At 49.5% G+C, this 20089-nt stretch overlaps 1 protein-coding gene and 1 non-coding gene across 3 annotated transcripts; both read right to left on the bottom strand.

Moving 5' to 3' along the window:
• Positions 1–1093: 1093 nt before the first annotated feature.
• On the bottom strand, positions 1094–17413 carry ZNF275 (zinc finger protein 275). 2 transcript variants are annotated; one of them, XM_003282210.3, is made up of 3 exons: positions 17337–17413; positions 8473–8574; positions 1094–7282 (listed from the first exon to the last, which is right to left on the bottom strand). In XM_003282210.3, the coding sequence occupies exons 1-3, from the start codon at positions 17365–17367 to the stop codon at positions 6126–6128; spliced, it is 1290 nt and encodes a 429-aa protein (XP_003282258.1). In that variant the 5' UTR covers positions 17368–17413; the 3' UTR covers positions 1094–6125. The 2 variants fall into 2 exon arrangements, with proteins under 2 accessions (XP_003282258.1, XP_012354149.1); XM_012498695.2 differs by lacking the exon at positions 17337–17413 and having other exon boundaries at positions 8473–9820.
• LOC115833470 lies at positions 2444–2547 on the bottom strand. The gene has a single exon (XR_004028901.1). It is a non-coding gene; the product is annotated as a small nucleolar RNA U13 (small nucleolar RNA).
• Positions 17414–20089: the final 2676 nt, after the last annotated feature.

Here is a 20089-nt window from a genome sequence, read left to right as displayed (position 1 = left end):
TGTTTGTTCTACAGAGGGTAGTGTTGGAAGAGCTCAGGCAGGCAGGGGAACTAGGAGAGGGGCAGGAGAGAATATTCTCAATCCTCTACTAGGGGCTCATAGGATCCCCAGAGAAAACCCCATGCTGTCCCCTCCTGCCTTGGGTGCAGTGTCAGCTGTCCAAATGGACCCATGCACATCTGAGGCTTGCCAGAACAGCTTGCACATGTTTTAAGAAAAAACAAACAGGTAGAATTCCCAGTAACGAGCACATAATGATGCTTTTCCAGCAACTAAGTGACTTGCAAGTGGCAAGGGCTGGGCCGGCTGGGGCAGGCACTGGCTGGGGGTGGACGCACGGGGAGGTGGCTGGCTTGCTAAGTAGGAAGCAACCCTCAAGGGGGGCGGTATCGCTCCACCCACCCAGAGCTGCACCTGGGGTAGGAGAATCGACAGTTGTGATGAGCATGGGCCCCTGCCAGAAACCAGGGAGACTGGGGCAGTGGAGAGAGTCACGTCGTCTCCTCCTGTTGGCTCCCATCGGGATGTGCATCCCAGAGCCCGAGGGATGGGATGTCCTTCTGCAGTTGGGCTGCTGGCTCCACAGCTGAGCCGTTGGCATTTAGAAGGGTCAGGAAACTGGGGCCTGCTCCTGCCCCTGACTTCTCTGAGGCAGTGGTCACCAGGCAGAGGGCCAGCCACAGGCCACCAAGAGGACTGAACTCCTGCTCCCACCCCTATGCAGCCTAGGGATGATTCTCAAGTCCCAAAGCCATGTTATCCCATTCCCAGTCCCTGAGGGAGGAGCTGAGGATCTGGCCTTGTCTTCTGCTCCCACCTGGAATTCCGATTTGGGGAGCCCTAGCTGCGGTGAGGGGAGGCTGAGTGAAAGACCCCTTTCTGCCAAGGGAGAGCTCAGAGTTCCAGGCAAACCAGCCTCCCCATCAGGGTGCTTCCTCTTCCCTCCAAGGCCCCAGCAGGGGCCAAACAGCACCTGGACCCCAGGAGGGGACAGTTTCCAAGTGCAAGGACAAATATAGAACCCCATGGCATGGAGAAAGGAGCAAGGGAAGTGGTAAATGAAGCTTTGACAAAAGACGTCAAGGAAGACCAATGCCATTTAACATATATTTATTGAAATCTACTTGATGCAAGGCACTGTGCTAGATTTGGTAGGGGATCAGACATGAAAGGCCACCCCTGTCTTCTAAGAGCTCACAATTTAATGGGTGGGGGAGGGCTGAGGAGGAGGGGGTGAAGCCAAGTCCACAAACAGCTCTAGTGCAAGGCTGATTATAGTGAGTGCCAGAAAACAGACAAGGTAATGAGATGGGGGGAATGAGAAAAAAGTGCCAACAACCAACGTTAATACAAACGGGGGTGGGACATAGCTATTGTTCTCAGAGATACGCAAATGACAATGAGGGCCAAGTTTAAAGAGACAGTTTCTGCTTTTCAAAGTAAACATCCAAAGTGATGCAATGAGAACTACAGAATGTAAGTACATGAGTAAGAGAGAAGTTAGCAATCCCCCCATCTGATGGACATGCCGGAAATCGTGAAACACTTCGAAACTAAGAGAACAGGGTGCACTGTGACTTCACTCATTTTATGGCCCGCACATGGTGGGTTCAGTAAAGGAATAATATACCTAGACATAAAATCACAGGTTAAATTCACTGAGACTAGAAGGCATCGACTTTCACCCATCTTAGAGAACAGAGAACACACGTTTGAACAGGTGTTCACGCAGTCAGGTGCGACTTGGCCAGGAAGCAGCCAAGTGGCAAAACACAATGGAAAAGAGTAGAGACCCACTCAAGCTGGCTCAAGTCAAGGAGTCTGTAGTGGGGACGCACGTGGACCAATGAGGGCTGCTGCCAGAAATCCAAGAACATACCATGGCCAGGCCTTCCTCCCAGCAGGCGCCACGCTCCTCACTCCTCTGAGTACTGTGCTGCTCCCCACACCTTCTGATGCCTAGAAGCTTCTGTTTCCTTGTTTGCATTTCAGATCTGGAAAGCCTGGTGGTGTCCGTGGTCCACCGTGTTCTGCCAGCTCTATGCTCTGATGATTGCTTGCTGCCCTTGGGTCAGGTGTTCAGTTCTGGCCGAATTAATATGGCCTAGAAGGGGGGTGGCAAATCACATGGTACGCAACAGGGCCACAACCCAGGGCTGCAGGTAGGGCAGGCGCTGTGCCAGTTCTAGCACAAAATCAAGCACGTGGAATGCAACACCACTCGAGAAACATGCCCGCTGCAATTGGGTAGGGACTATTCTGGAAACGCAAGAGTGGGGTGACACAGCTAATGGACACAGCTCATCGTAATAAGCAGCAAAAATAGTAAACAATTACTTTCTTTTGAAAATTTTCACAAGTATTCAAAACCCTAATAAAAGCAATGGAGGATTTTTTTCAAATGGTAGGAAAAGAACATATTTCTTTTTTTTTTCTTTTTCCATGCCAGGCGGGTAATGTGCCGACATAGTAACAAGGTTTGAAGGAGGCACATCTCACGCACGTGCGTGGAAACCCAATTGTCACGTGTATGAACTACAAAAGGATCGGGAAAAGAACACATTCCCTTGCAATAGGAATACATGAGATTAGAAAGAAAACCGGAATGAGGTAGATGCATGAATGCACAGACAAGGATATGTGACAGGAAGCTGGGTGATATTTTGCATCTGACATAGCAGTACACCTAGAGAGTCCAAGGAAATCCACCCCCCAAGTTACCAGAGGCGAGAAATGAACTTGGCGAAATTACAGGACACATGTTAAAGCCACAGACTGCATTGAAAGAGAACACGGGTTTCACCGCAAACACCATGAACAGCTGTTCCGTCAGCCTTGACGGCAAAGACCAGATCTTTAGTGTTAACTCTAAAAGAGTATTTGTTTGAGAGAAAATTATAGAACCGAAGATGGGAATGAGTCAAGGACGGCAGGAAGGGAGGCCAAGACACCACGTCCCAGCTGGGAGCAATGACGACTTTATGCTACATTCTGAGTTAATGCTGCATTCAATGGGATCCCTTTATAAAAGGGATCTATTTCAATGGGATCCCTCATGAAACCCAACAAACGATGAATGAACGGGCAAGACATGGCAGAGTACTTCTAGGTAAAGGTGCCAGACTTGCCCCGGTAGAGGTCAACCTTCTTTATCAAATGACAGCTGTACAAAACACACCCTAACAACTCGAAAAGAGAAAACAGATCCGAGAAGAAAGTAGTGATTTCAGACACAGATTCACAACTACTGCAAGAACTGAGGCCCACAGGGCAAAAGGAATCACTATGTAACAAGTGCTTTTGGCTCCTCTCCAGCCTGGGGGTCAGGGTGGAGATGTCGCATAGTGCCACTGTGGTGGCCTGAGTCCATTTGAGAGGACCTTCCGGCCAAGGTCACAGGGGTCATTGTAAGACCTTGCTTCCCAGGATGGGGGCCTGAGAAGCCCTTCCAAGTTGTGTCTGCTAGGAAGCTCTGCCTCAGCCTTGGTGGGCCCACGAGAAGGGCACACTTCCTTGCCCTTCTCCCAAGTGTCCCTGTCCCCAGCCACAGCTGCTGGGAAGTCACAGCACAGCCCTGGTGGGGCTGGCTTCTATCTGTGGCTTCTGTGGGCCCCTGGAGGGGCAGGTTCCTCACTAGCCCTTGCTGCTGTTCCTCTTGGGGAAGCCCGCTGGAAATGGTAGCTCAGACCCAGGAGGACCGGCTTCTACTTCTATGCCACACAGGCTTTCAGAAGGGTTCCACTGCCCTCCAAACCTTTGCTTTAGTGCTCCTCCTAGGCATGGCTGTTGCAAGTCATAGCCCAGGGCAGTGCTGCCAGCTTCTATCAACATAACACGCAAGCCATTGGATGGGCAGGGTTCCTCTCCTAGCCTCTGCTCTGTTGCCCTCGCTTAGGTGTGGCTATAGGAAGTGATGCCAGAACACATGGGTGAATTTTCCCCTAGCTGCCCACAGCAGAAGCCTATGAACCAATCTCTTTCTAGCTCTAGAGTCACCGGCTGAAAGGAGGGTGTGGTCTAGGCGAGTCTTCTTGTGTCCAAGGAGATGTTTCTTGGGTGAATCTGCTGCTCCGTCACTGAATCCACTCCGAGCATTGCCAAGGCTCCCAGGAGCTCAAAGGATGGCTGGGCTGCTTGCTCCCAGACTAAGTTTGGACCACTCCATTGATCTAGGTGTGGCCAAGCCCCGCTGCTGCTGGCGGGGTCTTTATTGATGAGCAGTCACGGAGTTCTGGCTAATCTATGATGGGAGCATCTCCAGTGTGCTGCAGTGGCCAGGTTGGATAGTCAAGTGGTGCCCACAGATAGACACGGAGTCTGCATCTCGCATGAGGAAAGAGCCTGCTTCTCTGGCCCATTTCCATCCAGCCTGCCCACCTGGTGTACTCACCTTCTGATGGGCAGGGGTTGCAGCTTTTTGTTTGTAATTAAAATTCTAGAGAAAATGTCATCATATCTAGCTACAGAAGCAATGAAAGTTATGACTGAGTGGACAAAAAACGAATGCTTGGATATGTAAAAATTAAAAGCTTTCACAACAAAAACGTAATAAAACTGCTACAAAGAGCAAAGCAATAAAATTGGAAAAGAGACCATCACCATCAATATAGAAAGAACTGCTACGTAAAGTTAATATATCCGAAGGTAAGTTGATAACTAGTCAAAGGAGATGAACAGACAATTTGCATGCAAAAAACAGAAACAGCATTTAAGTCATCGCATAAGAGAAAGATGAGACTGGTGGTCAGGAGGCCTGGGGTCTATCCCCAGTTCTGGAACTGATAAGCCACAGAATGACGGCAATAACTATGACAATGACAATGACAGCAGATGGCCTTCACTGAGTGTGTACCTCCGTGCCAGGCTGGTGGTCCTGACACTCTGCAGGCACGATGGCAGTCCTCCTGATAACCTTCGGAGGTAGGTGCTGTGATCACCCCCATTTTACAGAGCAAGAAACGGAAGGCTGGAGAAGTACCATCTAGGCCTGATACCAGGAGAGGCTCGTTTCCAAAAGGAGGCGTCACCCTGCACTTGAGTCCTTGAGATGTGTCTCTTCTTAGGGGCATGCTCTCAACTATTTTGTGCTGCTTGAGGACAAGACCCATTAGTTCAAAACAACCCCAGTCGATGCTAGTTTTGGATATGTATAGGGGACACCAAATTGAAATGGTTTAAGAAAAAAAGATACAGACATTTAACCCAGATTCAGTAACTGTTACTAGGTGTTTGGCCTCACAATGACATTTTGGGTGCTTTAAAAGAAAAGACGTTTAAAGGTTGTTTCAAAAAGTATGACCTTAGGTGGTTATGTTGTAGAGTCACAGGACAGATTAAAAAACAACAAGAGAAATCATCCTAATGTTCTGCAAATATGGTCTTATGGCTTGGGAGAAAATTTCTAATGAGAGCCTCATGAAGGGATCGTCACTGAGCTACTGTGCAGAGCTCGGATGGAAGTGACTGGGTGTGTCTTGAAACTGTCTGATGACTCAAACAGGGTTCCCATGTTGGTGAAGACGGTGAGGAGTCAGAGTAAAATGATTTCGTGAAAGGGAGGGTGGCAAAAATGGGGTATTTTCTAAATTAATATATTATTTTATATAATATGTGATTTACAGTATGTATGTATAACTAAATTAATAAATTAAATATTTTAAGACATGAGTGTTCTATTTACATCCCTAAAAATTTATAAATTCAAGTAGGCCAAAAATCATGAGGGCAACGTTCTCTTCAGGAAAGCTGGGATCACATGATAAGGACGCCATGGTGGAATAGCTCTGTGTGTTTCTCTGGGGCGGGGGGAGCTTGGAGTTGATGACCTCTAAGCCCCTCCCTACCCCACATCCAGATTTGTCCTCTCTCATTCTTGGATTCAAGGCATGTGGACTGAAATCCCTTGATGGTACTTCCTACCAGTTAAACTAGCCAAACTAAGTTAAATGGTACAAGCTACTTCTGATGGGCATAACGTAACACTTACAAATTGCTGGTGGCAGTATAAATCGGTCTCAACCTTTTGGAAGACAAAATATATAAGCGCTACAAAACTGTTCATCTCCTTTGACTCTGCCATCCCCTCTGGGGACTCCGTCCCTGTCCGGCGGGACCACGGGGTGTTTCTACTCGTGGTGAGTTGGCTGATGCTTCTGCAGTGCCGAGCGCCTCTTGAACACGCGGCCACACTGGCTGCATTCGCAGCGCCGCGCCCCGCTATGGATCCGCCGGTGGCGACTGAGGCCAGAGCTCCGGCAGAAGGCCTTGCCGCATTTGTCGCACTCATAGGGTTTCAGTCCACTGTGGATGCGCCGGTGCTTGATGAGGTCGGAGGGCCCGCGGAAGGCCTTGCCGCACTCGCCGCACGCGTAGGGCCGCTCGCCACTGTGGATGCGTGCGTGCTCCAGGAGGCTGGAGCTCTGGCGGAAGGCCTTGCCGCACTGGCCGCAGGCATAGGGCTTCTCGCCCGTGTGGATCCGCCGGTGCTTGGTGAGCTCCGAGCTCCTTCGGAAGAGCTTGCCGCAGTGGGGACACCCGTATGGCTTGGCCCCACTGTGGATGCGCTGGTGCTCGGCCAGCCCGTTGACCCCTCGGAAGGACTTGCCGCAGTCGTCACAGTCGAAGGGCAGGTGGCCAGTGTGCATGCGCTGGTGCTTGAGAAGCTCCTGGCGATCCAGGAAATCCCTGCTGCACGCCTTGCAGGCGAAAGGCTTTTCCGAAGTGTGAAGTTTCTGATGTCGGAAGAGGTGGGTGTTGACTTTGAAGGACCGCCCGCACTCCTCGCAATCAAAGGGCTTCTCTCTGCTGTGGACCCTCAGATGCTGACTCAGGCCTGCATTCTTCTTAAACCGTTTTCCGCACTCCTCGCACTCGAAGGGCTTCGCCTCCCTCTCCATCTGCTCCCTCTTCTCTGCGGCATTCTCCAGGGCCCTACTGGGGCCAGGCCGGGGCTCCGCAGCTACGTGGCTTTTCCTGTGCTCATTAAACTCCGCCACCCCCCTAAAGACCTTCCCGCAGTCGCCACATTCCCAGCCCTTCTCCTCACTGTGGACTCTCTGGTGCTGGACAAGCAGGACTTTAAGCCGAAAGGTGTCCCCACACTCTTTACAAGCAAAATGATGTTCTATGGGCAGATTCTGTGGGCTCCCTCCCTTCCCGTCAGAGTCCCCGTGCTGTCTGAATTCAGGACTGGGACGACTGGCCCTTGGGGAGCTTGTGGACGCCATCTCCTGTGGCTGGGCGTCTTCCCCCTTCATCTGGTGTCGGGTCGTGGAGGTGCTTTCTGAAACGATAAACACAAGACAGTGTAGTCTGCAGAGGACGAAGGAGGGAAGGGCCTCTCCTTTGTCAAGAATCTTTTCCTTTCTGAGACAGCCACTGAGCACGGGGCCTGGGCCCGGAAGCCACCAGAAGCAAGGACTGCAGAAGCCAGGGGCAGAGGGGCCTCATTCTGGACACTCTCTACCACAGTGGTGCTGAGGAGGTCACCCCTTCTGTGACCAGAGAGCAGCCACACACGTCCCCAAAGGCTCAGCTGGGCCCCCCAACCCTAACCTCAACCCCAAGAGCTCAGTTGGGATCCCCAAACATAACTTGAATCTCCAAGGGGCCCTGCTGATCCTCAACCTAACCTCACCGTCAAGAGCTCAGCTGGGGCCCCAAACCCTAACTAGAACCCCAAAAGCTCAGCTGGTACCCCCAACCCTAACTTCAACTCCAAGAGCTCAGCGGGGACCCCCCAACCCTAACTTTAACTCCAAGAGCTCAGCTGGGATCCCCAAACATAACCCGAATCTGCAAAGGGCCCTGCTGATCCTCTCAACCCTAACCTCACCGTCAAGAGCTCAGCACTCCGCAAACCCTAACTAGAACCCCAAAAGCTCAGCTGAGCCCTCCCAACCTTAACTTCAAGAGCTCAGCTGGGCCCCCCAACCCTAACTTCAACCCCAAGAACTCAGCAGAGCTCCCAAACTTAACCTCAACCCCAAGAACTCAGCTGGGGTCCTAACTTTAACCCAAATGCCCAGAGAGCCCAGCTGATCCTCTCAATTCTAACCTCAACCCCAGGAGCTCAAATGGGCCCCTCTACTCCTAACCTCAACCTCAAAAGTTCAGCTGGACCCCCTAACCCTAACCTCAACCCCAAGAGCTCAGCTGGGTCCCTCAACCCTAATCCGAACCCAAGAGCTCAGCTGGAACCCCCCAACTCTAACTCAAAACCTCCAAGAGGCCAGCTGATCCTCTCAACCCTAACCTCAACCCCAAGAGCTCAGCTGGGCCCCCAACCCTAACCCAAACCCCTGAGAGCTCAGCTGTTTCTCTCAACCCTAACCTCAACCCCAAGAGCTCAGCTGGAACCCCCAACTCTAACCTGAAGCCTAATAGCTCAACTGGGCCCTCCAACCCTAACCCAAGCCCCATAGCAGCTTGGTTGGGCCTCCCCCAATTTCCTCACATTTCTTTTTCACTCACCAGAGTACTTAGCGGGATCCGTGTTGGGCAATGGGTCTGATACCAATAGCACTTGTCCTTGTGCCAGATGAGGGACCAAGGCAGGATTCAAAACAGGAACGCCTGCCCGTGGGAAAGGAGATTGGTTACGGCGACAGCCAGAGATGACATGAGAATAGTGGAGGAACACAGGCAAGGCCTTTGAAGGGGAACCCCCTTCAATTTTCAAAGACCAGTCTTTAGGCAAGTAATTCATTCAGTTCAAAGGTGTTTCCCAAGGTCAGGCTCCTTCCAGGAGCTTGAGGAAGGCAGGCTCTGGGCCCACCTGGGGGAGGCTCTGTGGAGTATCAAGTGGCCACCCTGAGGAGGTGATCCTCACCCTGCCTTCTCCCTGTCCACCCACTCAGAGCTCACACATTTAACTTCATGCTCTTCCCAGACACGTGGACTTCCGCGGCTCCCAAATCTGACTCCCAACAGTCTCTCCTCCTAAAACCTCCTCCCCACTGCACACATGCAGACCCCTAATGGGTGAACAAGATCTTGATCACGTCAACCTTTCTCACAAATAAACTCAAACCAAATGGCCATGCAATTTGCATAATTTGTACATTAAAATGAAAAGGGTATTCTACATTACAGTGGCAGTGTTCTAATTTCTTTCCCAATAAAAGACTGAGAGGGGTTCTTTCTATGCCAAGACGAGTTGGGGGAGCTCATACTACTCTGACATATCAGGTGTGGCAGACCCATTGTGTTTCCCCACAACCCAGGGAGAAGGTGAACTTCTGTGGGGGTAGCCATGTGCCCCCCCTGCCCCACTCCAAGAAGGTGGTGAATTTGAGGAAGGGCTGGGACATCCTTACCCACAGAGGTCACGTTCCCATAATATGCCAGTGCCCTCTGTTCAGGGTCCAGCTTAAACTACTCCCTTGTGGTGAGGTACCATGCCACATCATCAAATGTCACCAAATCCTGAAAGAATTCCCAGGGCTAATCAGTCTTTCCATCTATTTTAGAATGAGGCAGGGGCAGCGCCAGTAATGCCAGGGACAAGAGGTGAGGGTCTGGAGTAGGTGTCTGTTGCTAACATGGAGGCCTAACCACAGCTCCAAGAAGTCCTGAAAAGAGAACCTGATCAAGCGCTAGGATCCCTGGGCCATGGACCTGGCCTCTCCTCTTTCCAAGGGACCTCCATTCAATCACTTTCCTGGATGGAAACTCAGCTTCCCCACCTGGATGATTGGAACTCCAAGCCCAGTGGACATCCAATCCTTGGCAGCCTCCAGAAGAGACGCAGAGGGTGGGCAGGAAGGCAGCAGCTGGGGTTCATACTCTGCCGTGTGTCATGCTGGGGCAAGAGACAGAGGCTGAGGCCAGGTTCAGGGAGCGGTGAGAGAATCCCAAGCAAGGCAGAGGGAAGCACAGCTCACCTGGGCCTCTGGCATCTCAAGAGGGACTGCCAGGACCTGGTTTCCTGGGGCTCCATCCTGGGGAGGGTAAGACCTTGGGGAGTAGGTGGAACTAAAGAAAGTGAAAAAGGCAATAAGTGACGACAGCCCTGTCCCTGGATCCCCTGGGAAGAGACTGGTGATTTCCTCTTCCTTGGTTTCTGATCTTGTTGAGTCTTCTCTCACATGCTGGCTGAATGACGAGCCAGGGCATGGAGATGCCCGAGAAAACACACCTTGAACAATGGGGAAAGTAGCCTGGCCAAGAATGAACAGAGGCAGGCCAGGGGGAGCCAAGACAAGACCAGCAGATGCCAGCCCAGGCACAGCTAGGAGAAGACAGACCTAGACAGAGAGCCAAGGGCGGGGAGACTGGCAAGCCTAGAAGTCCATGCTGATGCTGCACAGGAAGGAGGCACACCAAGATCATCAGAAGAAATAACCAGGAAATGAGAGACCCTTTCCAACTTTGTAGAGGCAACAAAGAACCGGATCAAGATGCCGGAGGGAAGAAAGCAGGAATGGGGGCTTCTAGACCAGGAGGGAGGCCCTTAAAAGCCACAGCCCACTGACACAAGGAGCCCGGTGACAGCGAGACAGGTACACATGACAGCAGTTCTCTAATGTGTCCAACCAAATGAAAAGTGGAACAAAACAGCTGGAAAAATAAGCCTCAAAGGAAAGATCTTCAAACACTAAATTGTTAAATAAAAGAGCTGAATGATTTGTACAAATTATCTTCTTCTTCCAAATTGCAAAATATGTGAAAGATCCAACCACCGACATCCGTGCATCACAGGCCTCCCACTTCAGTGAATTCTAAGAAACAGCTACACAGTTCCTGTTGTGATGACAATTCAATTCAATTCAACTCATAATTCAGTGGAAAGGAAGGCTTTTTACACTGGCTCAAGGCCCACAAAATCCAGCTACTCCAGAAAGACTCTTATACAAAATTAAAGATGTTATGTTAAAAAGAATGGACAGAAACTTCCACATTTGGCTGCAATGGAGTAACAAGGAACAGATTTCACATCCTGCCATAAATAAGTAGAAAAAAATGGAGAAAATATATGTGAAACAAGTTTTCAGACACTGGACAGCAGGAAGCACAGAATCATGATCCCCAAGAGAAGAGAAACAGATGACGGGAGCCCTCTCATTGCCCCAGCTCTCTGCCTGGAGGCAATTTCCAGATCGAGACTGTGTGTTGGGGTGGGTGAGAACCAAATAGAGCTTAGTGGCTTCGCCAAGTTGAGGAGACACAGGCCAGCATTCAGAGCAGCTGAGGCAGCTGGAAGTTGCAGAGCAGAGTTCCAGAAAGGAGTTAGTTATGCAGCAAAAAGAGCTTCAAAAAATCTGTATAAGCCTCCCCTTGAGTCTTTCCTGACTACTAGGCCATGCATGCATAGAGTGAAACTCCAAAAGCCCAGGAAAAGGGTGACCAGGAAGCTGTAAGCTGAACAATTCTCAGGACACACAAAGGTAGGGAGACATTCAAGGTCTGACCAACCAGTATAGAGAGTCCTCTGTGATCACCTGGGACACGCAGTAGAGAATCCAGAGGCCTTAGTAGGGCTGATCTATTCCTAGAGCCAAAGCTACACAAGACCTGTCTCAAAGAAAGCTTAAAAACAGGCCTCAAAGGGATCATACTGATCCCCAAGTAACTACCACCCCAAATCCAGACACTCAATAATACAATCTTTATAATACCCAACATCCAATCAGAAGTTACTGAAATGCCAAAAAGCACAGAAATGTGGCCAGGACAAGGAGAATAATCAGTTAATAAAAACACACAGAAATGACCAGTGACGACTCACAGACAAGGATAACAGCGAGTTTAATGATGTACAAGCATTAAAAGAAAAACAGGAATATAGTGAGAGAAATAGAAGATATAAAAAGAACCAAATGGAACTTCTGGAGGTGAGAACTATAATATTTAAAGTGAAAATTTTACTAGATGTGATTAACAGCAGATTAGATATCACACAAAAAAATTAGAGAACTTGATGACCTAGCAATAGAAATGATTTCAAATGAAGCTCAGAGAGAAAAAGTTTTTAAAAACAAACAGCATCTCAGTGACCTGGGGTAAGAGAAAGTGGCCTAACACCTACATAACTGGAACCTGAGAAGGTGAGGAAAAGTGGGGGGAGGGATAAAAAATAGAGTTGAAGAAATAATGGCAGGACAGTTTTCCAAATTTGATGAAAACTATAAGCTCACACATCCAAGAAAGTCAATCAACCCCTAGCAAGACTTTAAAAGACCCATAATAATCAGACTGCTGAAAAACCAGTGATAAAGAGAAAGTCTTCAAATAGCTAGAGGAAAGAAATGATGTTGCTGTGTGGAGAGGAGCAAAGAGTAATTACTAACTTCTTATCAGAGAATGTGCAAGTCAGAAAACCAGTGCATGACACTTTTAAAGTGCTAAAAGAAAAACAAAACTGTCAACTTAGAATTCTATATTCAAGGAAAATTTCCTTCCAAAATGAAGGCAAAATAAAGTTTGTTTTCAGACAAAAGCTAAGAGAATTCATCACCAGCAGATCTCTATTATAGGAAATACTAAAGGAAATCTTTCGGGTTGAAGGAAAATGATAGTAGGTGGAAGGATGGATCTACACAAAGGCATGAAGAACACCAGGAATGTAAATATGTGGGGAAATATACAATGCTTTTACCCACCTCACTTTTAAATCTTTTAAAAAACAATTAATCAATCATTTAAAGCAAAAATGATAAAAAGGTAGTGTGGGGTTTATAACATCAGAAGTAAAACATATGATTGTGTGTTCTGGCAAGTCCTCCAAGACTCTGACACATGCTAACAAGCCAACAGCAGAGATCAAATATGTACTAAAAATAATCTGAAAGAAGAAAGGTAAAGAAAAAGAGGGGGAAAAAGAATGGAAGAGGCAAATAAAAACAAATAGCAAGATGGCAAACTTAAACCCAACCACGTGGATAGTTAAGGTAAGTGTAAATGGACTAAACACTTTGATCAAAAGGCAGAGATTGTCAGGATGTAATAAAAACAAGACATACTGTCTGTCTACAAGAAACTTTAAATATAAAGACACAGATAAGTTAAAAGTAAATGGATGGAGAATGGAAAACATGATACTAGAACCAACAGAAAGTGTCTAAAAAATCCCAATGTCATAAAAAAGTGGGGGAAAGAATGAATGACAGATGTGGCTAAGAGCTCTGGAGACACTACCAGAGTCCTAGAACTCAGCAGGAAGAAAACTGGAGGGTTTCAATATAAAACCAACAGGTGCCAACGTAGGATGATGTGCTGCAGATGACAAAAATGTGAATCCTTCGTAGACGATACAGGTAGACATCGTTACTTCTCCCTTGAAAACCCAAAGAGGGTAAGGGAAGGGGAGGAGATGGCTAAGTATATATTTGCATTTTAGGAGAAAAAAGGAAAAAAGTGAGAGTGACTTGTAGCTAGAATAAGCACATCTCTAATGTGTATGTGACCACATGGGGTTGGAGTTGGGGAGAGTCAAGGTCTAGAAAGATCTGCTTTCTTTATCTGTAATGTGAGAATTTTTAGTAACCAAGCTGAATTTTGTTGGTATCAGAAAAGCATAACAATTGTAAAATATTTTGGTTTTAAAAGACTTTGAGTAAGAAAGCTGCTCAGCAGGTGAGAAGCCAAGGGCTGAGGCCAAGGAGTTAATGGGGAGCAGCCCTTCCACTTGGGTAAAAAACCCAGCATTTCTTGGGATCCCTACACAGCAAGGCAAGTGCAGGGGAGAAGGGCTGGCAGGAATCTGTGGGCGGTCCATGAAGGGCAATGACCAGAAAGCCTAGAGACAGGCCCATGGGGTTGTGACTTCCTGGGCTCCTCCCTGCAAGCTATCAGCACCTAAGAAGTGCGGGCAGAAGGCCTCACTAGCCCCAGAGTCCAAGGCAGCCCCATTCCCATCTTTAACTGGCTGTCTGGCACAGGGGCTTCCCCAGTGTGAGATTGTGTTCATCCTCAGGTGCTCAGCAGCCACACCCTCTCTGTGCCACTGTCACCTGGGCAGGGCTCTGCTGGTCCGTTGGATTCCTCTGGTATACATTTGATGTCTGATTTGACTTTGACTTCCAGTACGAAATGAACTGGTCATGAATTACTTACACAATTCATTTTAAAAAATTCACTTCCAATTGACACTGACGTTTGGCTGCCAAATGGAATGTAGAGGGGGATATTGTGGATACACCTTCTGAGAAAGAGGACCTGTTAGAGACCTCTTCTCGCTGACCTCAGGCCAGAGACCTAAGAACTTAGCCTTCTGACAACGCCCTGGCCCAGCCCCCCAATTCCTTATCTTGCCCTGCCACCTCGCAGTGACATCCAGACACACTGGCCTTCATTGAATCCTCGATAGGCCAAGACTGTGGCCTTCAAGGCCTCTGAAACTGCTAAGAGTACCATGGGCTTCTCATGGATGGCTCCTTCTGAAAATTCGGGCCTCAACTCTATTTTTATTTTTCTGAGACAGGGTTTCACTCTGTCACCCAGGCTGGAGTGTAGTGGTGCCATCACAGCTCACTGCAGCCTCAACCTCCCAAGCTCAAGTGACCCTCCCGCCTCAGCCTCCTGAGTAGCTCGGACTACAGCTGCGTGCCACCATGCTCAGCTAATTTTTTAAATTAAAAAAAAAATTGTAGAGATGGAGTCTCACTATGCTGCCTAGACTGTCTCGAACTTCTGGGCTCAAGCCATCTTCCCATCTCAACCTCCAAATGCTGAGACTACAGGTGTGAGCCACTGCGCCTGGCCCACATCAGGCCTCAACTCTAATGTCACCTCCTTAGAATGCCTTCACTCTCTAGTCCCCGTCATAGTCTACTCAGAACACTTTTGCTAACTAAAAACTATCCAATGAAATTGTTTGTTTCTAACTGACAGTCCCCAGGAGAAATGGAGCTCCAACAGCGCAGGGGCGCTTTCTCATTCTTGGTCACTCCTGAGTCCCCAGTGTCTGCAGCAGCTCCTAGCCCTGAGTGGGTACGTGATAAATGTGTGGGGAGGGGCATGTTAAATGGAGCACAGTTCCATCCCCGGAGCATGCACTACACGTGTTTGGAGACATGCATCTCCCTTCCTGTAATTCACTTATCACATCCTGTGGTTATTACCGCCTCCATTCACAGAGAAGGAAACCAGGGCTTCCAAGAGGTAAACTTGCTTAATATCTAGCTCCCAAGATTTGAGACTTTTCAAACCACACCAGAGAAGAGTGAAATAATATCCAACCTATAACACCACGCGACAGCCAGAAGACAGACTGGGGGTGAGGCTTAGTGTCATCTAGGCCTAATGGTATATATGGGTGTTTGGGTGCTGCCTTTAAACCATCCTGTTAACATGCCCTCACTGTACAACGAGACATGTCATTCCTCTCTCTCTTTCTTCGTCTCTCTCTGTCTCTTACACACACACACACACACACACACACACACTCCTCCCAAGCCACCCACATTTAATTGAGTGAATCCTCCTGAAGTGTTTAATTTAATCGGGCAAATCCTACTGAAGTGTTTTTACTTAATTGGCATGATTAACTGTTGAAATCCTGGAGCTACAACCCCCAAATGAATTGTCAATAATCCTTTCCTGTGCAGCAACAGGAGTGCCCCTTCCTGTAGCAGCTCACGCAGGGGACTTAGCCTGAGAGTACTTTAGCTCTCAGTGGCTGCGTGATCACCACCCACAGTGACAGAGCCCCTGGACACGGAGATCATTTAAAAGGTACTCATAAAAATGGGAGGAAAGAAGTGGGCCCTGCTTCCACAAAAGGAAATGAAACTCTGCATAATTAATCAATCAAGTATATCAGGTAAAAGAGCTGCATGAGAAGCAAAGGAAGATCATTAAAAAAAGATAACACATTAATCCCTACTGCAGTTCAAAATAAAATTATCATCAATCCTAGAGACCATCGGATCATTTAGGGTCCATGTTGCACAACTCTTCTATTTTAAAATGGTGGAACTAATCAGGAAAAGAAGCTGGATGCTGTGACAAAAGTGACAAACGCAGGTGTCCACTGCCTTCTGACAGTGGATCTTGGGGAATCAAGGTTGAGGGAATTCCAGACAGAACATGAAAATCATTGTAATGCACACCCAATGGACACACAGGGTAATGCTGACCTTGAAGTAAGGCACTTTCACTCACAGCACAAAAGCATGTCCTGAATCTCATAGGGTGCACTCCTACATACAACTGGGAAATATGAAAGCTCAAAGAAATACTGTGGGAAAACACATTCCCAACCTTTAACATAAGTGGTATTACTCTCCTTCTTTCAATGGGATCTGAAGATAGTCTAAAGACTATAAACTCCCAGAAAGCAAAGGCCCTGTCAAGGTCAGCTGTGAATTGCACACTGGACCTAGGCAAGCGCCATTACACTGCAGCTGTTTAACAAACATCTGCTAGAATAAATGGAAAATAGTGATGTCAATGTCAACCTACTGCCTGATAATTTGAAAAATTATGCTTTTTAAAACATGAGAGCTCACGTGAGTGAACAAATCTTCCTGCTAATGTGCTTTAGATCACCATGTAAATTTTAACCAACTTATTTAAATCAAATTTACTGCATGGAAGCAGAAAACACTAAGAGACTCAAAATAATCATTCCACTTTGATGTGGAAGAACAGAAATGAAGAGTTGAACTCAACAGAGACAAAAAACAACCCACGTCACAAAATGTAGTAATAATGAGATGTTTTCTGGTTGCCTTTGGATTAAGGACATCCCTGCCTCACTGCTGGATGTTTGGCTACTGGCTAACAGTAGCTTCTGAGCCTAAAGACCAGTGTTCAACTGATTTTATTGCACAAATAGCCAAGCAACATTCTCTAACAGGTGTGCTGTCCTTCCCTGGGCAGGGGAAAGGCAGCGAGGCCACCCAAATAAGGCTCCTCTGGAAGGTTCCAGAAGCTTCCAAGGGTTGCCAGAAACACCTGGACTCTCTGAAGCATCTAAATAAAGACCTGGAGCAGAATGTCCTCAGGCCCTAAAGCTTGAGTTTACCCAGAAAACAACAGGTGGCTTGCGTTCTGTTCAGTTCTAGGCCAGAGCAACGGGTGTCTTCAAAGGTTTCCACTCACAAGAAATCCAATTCAGATGGATGCCTTCAGCTCCCTCTCCCATCCAAAAGGGAGATTAGACTCCAAATTCTCTTTCCTGAATATCTTTTCTCCTGTGAGTTGTGTTGCTTGGATTGAGAGAACTGTCTCTGGGCAAAGACAGTTCAGCAACACTGGCACAGATGAAAATATAAGTGCTTTTGGAACCAAAACGATACTCCTCACCATGTTGTAACCCCACCTATAGGGTCTTCTGATAGCATGCCCAGCGCCAAGGCCAGCAGACACCACGCATAAACACCCAGACTTACCCAAAAGAGACACACACGGATGACTCATCATGCCTCAGAACTACTCCAAGGGATCAGCCTGGCAGGTAAGGCCCCACCTGTTGGATTGCAATAATTCAGGTGAACAGAAGCAGACCTGTGTGCACCTCTCTCAGGAACCTGTCCCCCACATTTTGGGGGATGTACTGAACTGGGCCAGATACAGGGTTCAACTGAATATATACTGCCGCGATCTGGATCCACCCTAGCCAGGCCAGGATGCAACCCTTGAGCCAAGCCCTGGGCCACGCTGAGCCTGGCCTTCATGTTCTTTCCACCTGATAGGCCAGGAGGCGGAAGTGAAGGCCCCACGTGGGCCCACACTGTCCCGTCCCAAAGCAGCAAACAGGCTGCTACTCGAAGTAGCAGAATCCTGAAGGGCCTAAAGAGAGGGCGTCTCACCAGGAAAGTCTGTCTCTCTTGGGGTATTTGTGTCTGTGTGTGCCTTTTTCTGTATGTGTGGGTGGGAAGGCATCTGTTTCCTCTCACTTTGCCTGGGCACCTGTCTCTTTCTGTTTGGGTTTCTATCTTACTTCCTTTCTATAAAAAGCCAGAAGGTAGACCAGAAGGGGATTTTGTAGTGTTTGTTGTACTTGAGGAAAGCTTTGTGTTCCCATTTCCCCAAGCAGATTCATGGCATGTTACTAAAAATCGAAATAAATTGTAAGTATAGCTTCCTTTAGGTAACACCGCCTGGATACAAAAGATTCGAAATTGGGGGTGGGGTGGGATGCTATGCAAATCGCAAAGAGCCCAGGGCCATCCAAGGAGCCCAGGCAGATTTGGGTAAGGGCTGGATCATTGGGTGAGAAAGTTGGTGTGGAGTTCACTAAGAACTCATGTGGGAGTGTCGCAGGTTTGGGAGAGACCAAGGAATCTGCATTTTTCAACAAGCACCCCAGGAGATTATGATGCAGAGCTGCACCTCCTCAACACTGGGCCTGTCTAGAATCTGGAGGTTCCCAGATTCTCCAACTCTCAGAATCTCTGTCACTGACAGGATTCCTGCCCAGGAACCTGCTGAAATGGGAGCCCACTATCTCTGAGTCTGTGCTGATGGTTAGAAGAGAATTCACATGTTCTAGTAGATTTCCAAGGGGTCCCTCACAGACAGAAGGCTGAAAATCACTGCTCAATAGGGTTCTACATATAAAACTCAGTGTCGGACCCAGTTCAGTACATCCCCCTCGTAACATTTTGGGGGGATGTACTGAACTGGGCCAGACACTGTGCAAGTGGCTTCTACTTGAAGGTCCAATGTTGCGGGGTGGGGGTGGGGACGGGCTGAGGCAGCATTAGTACCTAGGGGAGGTGCTGTTCCAGCAATCCCATCTGAAATACTCTTGTAAAGGAAAAATGTCGGGCTGAGGTTGAAGAGGAAATGTTTCATTGACCAAGGAGACTGGAGGGGGCCGCATGCCCAGCTAGGCCAAGGCTGGCTGGAGGGCTTCAGTTGGAACAAGGTGGCAGGGTGGGACCTCTGGGAAGTGGGCCAGGAATGGGGGCAGGGGGTTGTTTGAAAGGGACCATGGACTTTGGGCGGCAGGCGAGTGGGGGGTGTGTGTGGAAAAGATATGTAATTAATCACCCAAATATAGACTGGAGGAGCCAGCAAAGGAGTTTAAGGGGGTGGGGGCACTGAAGTGGGAGATGGCAGCCACCAGTAGGGCGACAGAAAAAGACTGGTTCAGACAGAGGGCCTTGAGCTCAGCTCACCGCCCCCTTTCCCCTGCCTCCCCACAGCTCTCTCTCTAGGCTATCTACCTGCCCCCATCCTCCCCACCAAGCTGAGGCTTAACCGCCACCCCCCCACCCACTCAAAAGGAAAGGAGGGACTCCCCAGCGGGAACTGCTCCCACCTGGCCTACCCTCCCAGCTCCCAGACTGCGGCTCAGCCCCTCCCCTAGACCAGGGAAAAGTCCTTTAACCCCCACCCCTACAATGCCCCCTCCAGATCGGGCTCCTAGACGCTAGGGACAGGGGTCCTTTCTCTTCGCCCCTGAGCGGTTCCCATCTCCTAGCGTCCCCCAAAGAGCAGAGCAGGCCTCTGCACTTTAGTGATTCCCACCCGGGACCGCCGCCCCCTGCCCGCCTCGGGAAGGCCTTCGGGCCTCTTCGTACTCGTCATCCGGGACTCGTTCCCTGCTCTGGCCCGCCCAAGGCCGAGCAGCTCTCCAACCGCCCAGAGACGCCCCCTCCCTCCACCGTGCACTCTTCTGCGGCCCGCACACTCGCTCCAGCGCCGCACACGGTCCTGCGCCCCCTGCACATCCTCTCGCGGCCCTGCACGCTCACTCAGGCCCGCACGTCCTCCTGCCGCCCCCACGATCACCTCCGCCCCGCGGCCCCTCCAGCGCCCGCCGCACATCCTCCCGCGGCCCGCACACTCACCCAAGCCCGGCGGCGGCCGACGCGCGGCCCTCGGTGGAGCGGCGCTGGCGCGGCCCAGGCAGGCCTGGCGTGGCAGGAAGCGCCACGGAGCCGCCCGTGCCCAGCCGAGCTAACAGCCCTGCGGCGCGTTTCCGGAGCCGTGAGCGCCGCGGGGGGTTCTGAGGGAGCGAGGCCCCGCCTCGGCCCCAGTCTCGTCCCCGATTGGTCCGGAAAGGGGGCGTGGCGGGAAGGGGGCGGGATTTGGGCGGGGCGGACCGGGCAGGCAAGTCTGATCAGCCCGCGGGGGAGCGGCGCGCGCCGGCTGGACGCTTGGGTGGAGGTGGGGAGGAGTGGAATGAGCGTGC

The sequence above is a fragment of the Nomascus leucogenys genome, chromosome X (assembly GCF_006542625.1).
Source record: "Nomascus leucogenys isolate Asia chromosome X, Asia_NLE_v1, whole genome shotgun sequence".
Taxonomy (NCBI): domain Eukaryota; kingdom Metazoa; phylum Chordata; class Mammalia; order Primates; family Hylobatidae; genus Nomascus; species Nomascus leucogenys.
The sequence above is the reverse complement of the archived record's forward strand: the minus strand, read 5'-3'. Positions and strand labels throughout refer to the sequence as shown.

Bases quoted from the DNA above. Each gene is read 5' to 3' on its own strand.
- ZNF275 (XM_012498695.2), bottom strand. From the start codon at position 8,707: ATGAATTACTTGCCTAAAGACTGGTCTTTGAAAATTGAAGGGGGTTCC. The intron at 7,283-8,472 runs GTGAGTGAAAAA...TTATCGTTTCAG, and splicing joins GGATCCCGCTAAGTACTCTG to AAAGCACCTCCACGACCCGA.